Genomic DNA, 9,671 nt, shown 5'->3' with positions numbered 1-9,671 from the left:
CAATATATAGGTTGAACTTGAATGTTAACCTTTATTCTATAAGCAAATTTGGAGGCTCATTACCCAATGAAAATGATTTGCAAGACAGATAACCGATTAATCATGTAATAAGTGTTCTTTGTATAAAATCAAGAGTCAAAAAGCGAGTTTAACTTTCACTTAATTTGGAAAGCATATTGGTCATTCAATTACTCAGGGACAAATAGTTGTAGGTCAGAACATCATTTACCAATTATTTACCCAACAAAAAGTAGTCAAACCTATATATAGGAAATGCTAGAGATTCCACTCTCAATCAAAATCAAATAAACAACCGAAATCATGTTTTTTATTATCACCAAACAAGCAGTAGTTATTATATATGCTAATTAATTTTCATTGTTATTCGTAAGCTCAATAAGTTGTACAACTAATTAAGTCGGCACTTATCTTTTTGTTTGGTAACTTTTTTTTTCTTTCTAGATTTTGCTTATTTTTTTTGAAAAATAAGTTGAAAATATAAACGATGTATGTTTGACAACCAAATAAAATTATAAACTCAGTTTTTTTTTAAAATAAGTCAAAAATAGAAGCTTCAAAATCAAGGATTAATTAATTTTTATTAGCTTATTTTTTCAAAATTTTCACTATCCATTATATCTCATCATAGCTTTATTCATCTTCTCCTTTTACTCTTCCACCAAACACAATAACTCTTCACACCACCCCAAACACCATAGCTCTTCACACCATTACCACCAAACTCCATAACTCTATCTATCTCCTCCTTTTTAATTAATATTATTTGTAATCCTACTAATATTATTGAGTTCTAATTTATTTTCACATTTTTAGCAATTGTTATGCAATTTTAAAAATTAAATTTTTTTAGTAACAATATGTGATGATAAATATTAAAAAAATGTAAAAATAACCAAAATAGTCATAACATAAACAAATAATCTCATACCATTTTTTGTAAATTATTATGTAAAAAACAATCTTTCTACCTTACTCAAATAAAACATATTAATTTATATTCAGTTTTCTTCTAAGGTACTCTAACATAAAAAAAATTATAATTTTAATAGATTATAATTTTAGAATTTATAAACTCAAACTAAAAATATAATTTATATCAAACATATGCTAAAATTCATTTTATTTTATAGCTAGTCTCCCTAAAGTAACACAAATCATAAAATAATAACTTTTTATTAAAACTATTTTCATTTTTTTTAATTTATTAAAAAAATATTTCTTTTCAATATTAAGTTTCTATATTTTATTCTTAACAATCGACTAATTTCCTTTTTCTATTGTAATTTATTTATTATTCACCTGCAACAGTTAGCTCTTATTAATTAAAAGGTTCATCACCTAATAATTTGTTAGAACTAGTATAAATCTTGCTAAACATGTAGTAATGAAGAACTAGTATAGAACTAGTATTAATTATTTCCATCCTTGCTAAACATGTAGTAATGAAGAACTAGTATAAATATTCATTTATTTTAATACTGCAAATATTTTAGTAGCAAATACCTCATGGCTAAGAAATATTATGTGAATAATTTATGAGATTTCTTTTCACATGCAACCTCTAGCTGGTACACAATAAGTAAATAATATTAATCCTTATGCTTAATTAATACGAATGTCTTAGTTCAAGTGTCATGTGTAGATTTTTATGAGTAGAAGGAATTTTAGACCAATTTAATATGAGGATATAATATTTTTAAATTAAAATTATCATGGTAAGATATTATTTTTGCACACTAATACTAGTGTAAATAGAAGAGCTTGTTTTAGGACACTTGCTAAAAAATTATAGTATTTATTAGCTAAAAAATCAATTTTAACCTTTCAAAATAAAAATGTAAAAATATTTTCAGGAGCAAAATGCATGTGAGGGATGTTATCAAGTGGTATGTATATATTCCTTTAAGTTTTTATAGTAGCATTTTGGTGTTTTACGGGAATTAAGAAAATTAGTTAATATAATTATTATCATTATCAATTATATATTTACAAAACTGTCCTTTATAATTATTATTAGGTCACTTTCTATTTTTATTACATGCTAGTTAATGAGAGTATTTTGATATAGATATCCTTAGAAATTTGGAAAGCATCCTATAAAAAGAACCAAGGCTAGTAATCAATTCATGCTAATTAGCAATCAAATATAGAAATTTTTTATTAGTAGGTGGTAACCAATTATAAACTACCTACCCACATATCTAATAGGCCTGACCATAAACTGGGCACCTAATCGATTTAATGTGTTTTTTTTGACCAATTATGAACCATAATTGGTATGAATAGGTTCGACTTGGTCAATTTGAAAATAAAAATGATGAGTAGTTTGGTTAGATTGGTTCGACTCGATGAAATCATTTAGTTTAAAATATATCAAAACAACATCATTTTGAGAGCAAAATAATCTGATTATTTCAACTTATTTGTAATTATATATACTTATCATTATTGTTGTGATTTATTAGCTTATATTACAAAATAATCATGTTGGTTGATGATGTTTTTAATTATTTGTGACATTTTGTTTTAGTTAAATCATTATTGCTAGTTGTTTAAAGATTTAATCAAATACTTGGGTATAATAAATTTTTATATTTGAATTAAAAAATTATTAAATAATGTTATATTGAGAATTTATTTGATTTTTTAAATATGAACCAATTTAGTAACTTAATTTATTACCTTGACCGAGTCGATGATTGGTCTGAGTTTAATAACACATGTGGTAAAGTTAACATTTTTTATATTAAGCAAACAATTATAATTTTGAGATTTAATGGATATGAGTATCATTTGTTTTCCTAATTTCTTTATCTCTTTATAAAGAAAGTTTTTTGCTGATAAAAAACAACTATTCAATAAAAAATTATAAATCAAATACTGTTTAGCATACATTTTACACCAAAAATGTCTTAACATGTACTTCTTACATGTTGTTTTATATTATTTTCTGTAAAACAAAAAAATCATTAAATTTATACTTTTAAGTAAAAATACTTTGTCTTATTATACATTATTAATCCATCTTTTTTTACTTTACTCTATTATTATTTTTTGCTCTCTACAGTCAGTCACGAGAAGTAATTGATATACAGTCGAGTCTATTGAGTATTTTGACAGTTATTCCTCACCACCATGGAATTATATAAGCTTTATTATCAGAATTTATACTCATTTTAATAATTAGTTATTTTTTTCAGCTAAGTGGTACTGGTCTGGGTTAAAAAAAAATACTGCTACATTTTATGTTACAGCATACTTACTACTAGTGTTAATAGCTATCTAATTAAATACATAACATTAGCTACCTAGCTAATTAAGTATATAACATTTCTATATGCGGTGAAACCCTAACACTTTCCTTTAAGAGTTACCACTTAATAGGTACCCAGAATAATTGTTTTTTAGGATTTATGGTAATGAACTAGAGCCCTAGGTTTCAGTCCAGTGAAAGGGCCCGTTGTTTACGTGTGTGTATGTGCGTTAGAAAGTTGAGTTGCAGAGAGCCAGTGCACACGTTGAAGGTTCATAGGAAATGATTTGCTTTTCCTCTTTTAATCCAAGGGGAAAGGAAAAATTCAACTTGGGTGAAAAGTATAGTTTAATCTGAATATATAGTTGGATATTATTAAATAAAACAAATAAATATACTATATTAGTAAATGTTGAAATAAAAAACTAACAAAAGTCCAGCATAAATATTTGTTGCTTAAGTATGATGTGAAGAATGTGGTATATATCATATGCAAAAAGAAAATAAATATTGGGAGAGAATATAGGAATGAATGTCAATGGTGTGTTTTTGTGGGTACATCTTGTTAAGATTTAGTTTGTAAATTGATTTTTTTGAAGGAAAATGAAAAGAAAGTAAAAACTTTAGAATCATATGTATATTTTATAACTTTTAATCTTTCTCTTTCTCCCATTGACATTCAAAAAAATCAAATGGCAGACATAACATAAGAAAACACAGAGATATTGAAATAAAAAACTTCAAAGAAAACAGAACATGTATCTGTAAAAAAAGGAATAAAAGTTCCTGACTTATTTACCTTTATCTTTTTCCATCTTATCTTATTTTTCATTTCCTTTTGTCATTCTTTTTCTCCATTTCTGACCCTAGTACCCTACTCCTCACGTCCACAAAAGAAAGAGTTCCTTTCTCTCTTTAATCTTTATCTATCTCGCCCACTCCACCCCTAGAGTATAGCCCCTCAAGTGTCATTTTCTCACATATACTTCACACAAAAAGAAACACCCATTCATTACTTCACACACCTTCTCATTTCTTTCTTCTCCTCTCAATCTCACATCTCTGCAACTACTCCATCATAATTGATTGAATGCTTAACACCCTTTTCACAAAATCTAAATAATCATCACTTCACTACAGCCTGATTCAAATCCTCTCCTCCAGTTGATTTTACTTTAAAATTTTCTGCTTTTGCTTTAAAATAATTTTTTTTAAGTATTAAAGGGTTTAGGGTCCAATAATTTTCCTTACAAAATAAAGCAGTTGCCGGAGAGGATCTATGTTCAAGTGAGCCACCCCTCCAGCTCGATATATATAGTTTTCTTCCCTATCCTTGAAAATTTTCATACCTTCCTTATATATATTGCACAAGGTAGAGAACACAAGGCAAATAAAGAAGGAAACTTAGTTTGGTGTGTTAACCAAGGATATGGAGCTATTCCCAGCACAACCAGATTTGTCCTTACAAATCAGCCCTCCAAACACTAAACCGACACCAAGTTGGAGGAGAAGTACAACAGATGAAGAAGTGGATTTGGGGTTTTGGAAGAGAGCTTTGGACTCTAGAAAGTTCTTATCATCATCAATGTCCAAAGCTGATGCGATATCTTTTGACCTATCCCTCTCAAATTCAACAAAACCTTCTTCAAACACCAACCTCATTAACCCATTCCAAAACACTACTAATGCAAACAACAACAGCAACAACAACAACAATAACCCTTTCCAATCATTTCATCAAAATCACTACTTTCACCAACAGCAGCAGCATCCACTACTCTTCCAGCCACAGCAACAACAACAGCACCAAAGCCTAAGCCAAGAGCTTGGTTTTCTGAGACCCATCAGAGGAATCCCAGTGTACCAAAACCCTCCTCCTACTATGACATTTCCCCAACTTCAACATCAACAAAATCATCTTCAAGATGCTTCTTCAACTGCCCCTTCACCTATTTCCCACACAGCTACTATATCCCCTTTTCATCATTCTCAAGCTTTGATGCGATCAAGGTTCTTATCGCGCTTTCCTGCGAAGCGAAGCATGAGAGCTCCTCGGATGCGTTGGACAACTACACTCCATGCTCGCTTTGTTCATGCCGTTAAACTCTTAGGTGGTCATGAAAGTAAGCACCATCGTCTCTTTTCCTCTCTATTTTAAAAATAATATTTTTCTTCTCTTCTTTTTGCTTAGTTTTCCTTACACCTTTGCTTTCAATTTTCTTTAAGAACGGAATTCAAGACCATAAAGGAAAATATTGAGAAGTAATGGTTTTGCCTTTCTTATATGGTAATAACATAATTTTGATTAACTGTCGTAATTAACTAACTTTTTCCTACTTCGTTCGTTAGGGGCTACACCCAAATCAGTTCTTGAGCTAATGGATGTGAAGGATCTCACTTTAGCACATGTTAAGTCTCATTTACAGGTAAACTTAAAACCGTTAATTGCACTTCTCTCTAATAATTATGCTTATAATTAATATTTCATTGTTAATTTTCTTCAGTCCTTGGAGGTGACGGTGGTACAGTTCTGATTGGTTGTTTTCAATGGTGCTTGTTAAACGTACTTTGGATATATGTATATATCTAAAAAAAATTATATGCTACATTACAATTACAGAAAGGAGTTAAGTCATGTATATATGTTTCGAATTTAAATGGTTTCCATACAGAGGATCTCTCAAATCCTTAGCACTTCTTTTTCTATTAGATCTGCTCCTTCTGCTTCTGCAAACTAATAAAGAGCTTTTTGCTTGGAAGAATGAACCAGCTAACTTAAAGGAAAACAATTCAATAGAGAGAGAAAGAGAAGTACTTTTCTATTTCTGAAAACAAGTAAGACAAAGTCCCTCGAATTCAAAATGAGTGACAGCCAAGCCTAGACAGACAACCTCATAGTTCAGTCCATTGCTTAAAAATAAATTAAAAACATCAGTATAAATTGTATTTAAAAAAGAGATTAATGTTTTATTCATAAAACAATATCATTCTCATGTGCATACTAATTTTTATTATCTTATTAGACTATTTTATTTTATTTTCTGGTCACTTTTACTGAAATTCTTCCAAGAGTGATGAGGAATAATCTTTAAAAAAAGATATGGTAAACAAGACCGTACCGAACACCATCATTTCTCAATGATATACCCTCTCCTCAGATATGGGTCTCTTTACCATGCCAGCATTAACCATGGTTAGTCACATGCTTCTATGCATGTGCATATTACCATGACCACAAATGCTTCTGTATTAGAGTTTGTACATTTCTGCATATCAATTTAATACTTACCAAGTAAGCAGTATAACTCCTCGGATAACGGATTCCTCCTAATCTTCCTCACAGTTTGATGTATTATACATAATTACATTTTAATATGATTTTGGCAGCATTTTAAAAAAAATTAAGTTTAAAGTAGTATTTTCTATATCTCATATTAATGATGCATGAAATTTTAAAACCCAGATGTACCGAACGGTGAAAACTACAGACAGAGCAGCGGCTTCATCAGGTTAGCGCCTATTTTTTCATTCAGTCTTATATGTATTATATTGTTGGCTACCATTTTTTCCCTCTTTTCTCTAACTTTTTATTAACTTTCTCTAAACATGAATTAGGGCATTCTGATGTATACGATAATGGATCATCTGGAGATAACTCTGATGACTTAATGTTTGACATTAACTCTTCAAAAAGGTCTGATCTATCCATTAAGCAGGGAAGGCCAAGTGCTAATCAAGATAAAGAATTTCATGTGCTTTGGAGTAACTCTTCCAGGTAATAATGCTGTTAATTTTAGTTATATTTTTTTATTAGATGTCCAACTTTCTGCATTTCATATAGCTAATTAGTTCTTTTTAAATGTCCTCCTTCTGATGGACTGGGTTAATTTAATTTTATGTTTCAGCATGTGTCATTTTAAGCACCTTGTTTGCATTTTGTAAGCTATTGAAGCATATATGCAGTGTTTCTGATGTCTCCAAACATAAGTATAGCGCCACATGTTATTTTGAATGTTCTTCGCAACAACCACACACATACATATATCCCTAGCAAGTGAGATTTTCTTTATTTATGTGTTAATGTAATCAAGTTGCAAGCAATTTATATATTTCATTCCATATATGATCATGTGCACAAATGCTAATTTAACGGAGCAAAACACGCAAGTCTTATTAATTTGAGAACCTCTTGCTCTTTGTCCTTTGTTTTATCTTTTATCTCTCTTAGTCTCCCATACAAACATAATTAGGCGCAAAAAATCACAAAAAAAATACATTATTTCAGCTTCTTTGTTCTTTCTGTCCAGGAACTATGAGCATCCAAAACTCCATGATGGGGTAATAATATACTCTTCTAGTGGGTGTAAAGTAAGTAAAAAAGGAACCCACACTCACTCCCACCATTCAAAGACAAAGTAGTTTGTTATTTGCCAAATCCACCTTAATAGAGATATCTCTTTCCTTAGGATTTTGTGGGGCTCATACATACATGGGGCCCAAATATTGGGAAGCTTAGTGTCAAAGCTAACCCTTTGGTAGACCCATAATTAGAAATCTTGTTGCCAAAGCCATGCTCTTTGAACTTTCCTTCAATTGTTCTAACTTCTGATATATGAACAATTTTTTTCCTACAACGGTATTGTATACCAGAGTTTCACAACTTCTTTTTTAACAAAAGAATGAAGGAGATAACAAGGAAGATAAATTATGAGACTATTGATTCTTTTCCTAGAAAAGAAGTTGTCAAGGTTTGATTTACAAAGTTATACAAATAAAAGGTTGCTATGTAAAATATAATTATATACGTATCTGTAGTTATTGGCAATGGGCTATAAAATGGGGTGGCTTCAACTTTATTTCAATCACCAGAATAAGTGAAAGAAGCAATAAATAAGACAGTAAAAGATAGCTTTCTTTTCTCAGTTTGTTTTTTCTTATGTATGGTATCCACTAATGGGAAATATTCTCTCTATGTTTTTGGTTGTAACAGGGAAGCCTTGTTGAACGGCAAGCCAAAGGCTGATTCTGTTAGAAACGTGCTTTCTCTTGAGGTATATATCTAAATCTTACTCAATACACTCTTTTATTTTCCAACCTTTTCTTTCTAAAGTTATATTATACTTATACATAAAAATCAAGTTGTGCTTGGAATGCACTAAAAGGAGTTGAGAGGAAAAGGAAATGCGTTTGATCTTTTTCATCTTGCCATGCACATTATAGAGAAGAGAAAAGTAAAAGGCTTTCCATAAAGCTACTTTGTCCTTCACAAATTCAAAAGGGGTAGACCAGTCATTTTCACATTTACTAATTACAAGGGATGAAAACCAATGTTGCTGTAAAAGACTTCCCTTTAGCTTTAAGACTTTATTAAAAAATTAATGACGATATTAAAAAGAACCCTAGAACCTAAACCTACTCCATTTGGCTCAAAGATCAACGGTCTAAATAATGAATTCAGTGTATTACATATAATATAGTATGCATGAACGGTAATGCAATAGAGAAAGATAATTGGAAGCTAGCAGCACACATGAACATGCAAGTTTTAGCAGGCTTTTAGGTGTACCCATCTGAAGTTTCTATTATCCTTTGATATATGATATTCTATAAAATTATTCTCTGAGTCAAATTCCTGTGATTCCCAAAATCTGTTCACTCACTTCTCTCATGCATGCTACACTACTTTGCCTTAAGTTTATTTTAATCCTTCTTATATTCCTTTTATTTTCCATATTTTCATAAAAGTACAGGATTTATCTCATCTTTTGCTTCTCTTATTTAATGTTTTTTTAGAAGGATGTGGATCCAAAGTGCCTAAGCTATGAGAGAATATCAGATGGAAGCTCATCCTCAAACCTTTCAGGATCAAGTCCCATAAAGCCTAATTTGGATTTGGAATTCACCTTGGGCCGGCCACTTTGAAATCTCTCTTCTTGAATCAGTATATATTATGTATACATTAATATATATTTGGAAATCCATTTTATATGTCACTTAAAATGAAGGAGGTAGAGAAACAAAGCTAAAAGAATACAAAAGAGAGAGAGAGAGAGAGAGAGAGAGAGAGAGAGAGAGAGAAGAGTAAAAGGTTCTAAAGAAACATAAGGATACAAGAAAGACAGAAAGCAACATAAGGAGGGAAATGAGTAAAAAGCAAGGCCTTCCTATCAATGCTCTTGTGTGATCCAAATCAACATATTTTATTGTCTTGGTATATATATGTGTGTGTGTGAAATCTGATTGATTTGTATGTTCTGCAATCTGCGAGAGAAAGATGGAAACATTATAGAAAAAGAGAGAGGGGTGAGGTTAACTTTAGCTATGTTGAAGTATGAAGTGATCCTTGGTAATTGTAATGGAGAAATTTACATTTATGAAATATTTTGTTATTTTTGAC

General features: G+C 30.3%; 1 protein-coding gene across 2 annotated transcripts; it reads left to right on the top strand.

The window, feature by feature from the left end:
• Nucleotides 4,147-9,671, top strand: LOC109349075 (probable transcription factor KAN2). Of its 2 annotated transcripts, none has more exons than XM_019589726.1 (6): nucleotides 4,147-5,397; nucleotides 5,624-5,700; nucleotides 6,738-6,783; nucleotides 6,890-7,049; nucleotides 8,265-8,325; nucleotides 9,071-9,671. In XM_019589726.1, exons 1-6 carry the CDS (start codon nucleotides 4,704-4,706, stop codon nucleotides 9,194-9,196), a joined length of 1,164 nt encoding a protein of 387 aa, XP_019445271.1. In that variant the 5' UTR covers nucleotides 4,147-4,703; the 3' UTR covers nucleotides 9,197-9,671. The 2 variants fall into 2 exon arrangements, with proteins under 2 accessions (XP_019445271.1, XP_019445270.1); XM_019589725.1 differs by having other exon boundaries at nucleotides 4,148-5,397; nucleotides 9,068-9,671.

The sequence above is a fragment of the Lupinus angustifolius genome, chromosome LG06 (genome assembly GCF_001865875.1).
Source record: "Lupinus angustifolius cultivar Tanjil chromosome LG06, LupAngTanjil_v1.0, whole genome shotgun sequence".
NCBI lineage: Eukaryota > Viridiplantae > Streptophyta > Magnoliopsida > Fabales > Fabaceae > Lupinus > Lupinus angustifolius.
This window is presented reverse-complemented; position numbering and strand designations above follow the sequence as displayed.

Bases quoted from the DNA above. Each gene is read 5' to 3' on its own strand.
- LOC109349075 (XM_019589725.1), top strand. From the start codon at position 4,704: ATGGAGCTATTCCCAGCACAACCAGATTTGTCCTTACAAATCAGCCCT. The intron at 5,701-6,737 runs GTAAACTTAAAA...TTTAAAACCCAG, and splicing joins ATGTTAAGTCTCATTTACAG to ATGTACCGAACGGTGAAAAC. The intron at 8,326-9,067 runs GTATATATCTAA...ATGTTTTTTTAG, and splicing joins GAAACGTGCTTTCTCTTGAG to AAGGATGTGGATCCAAAGTG.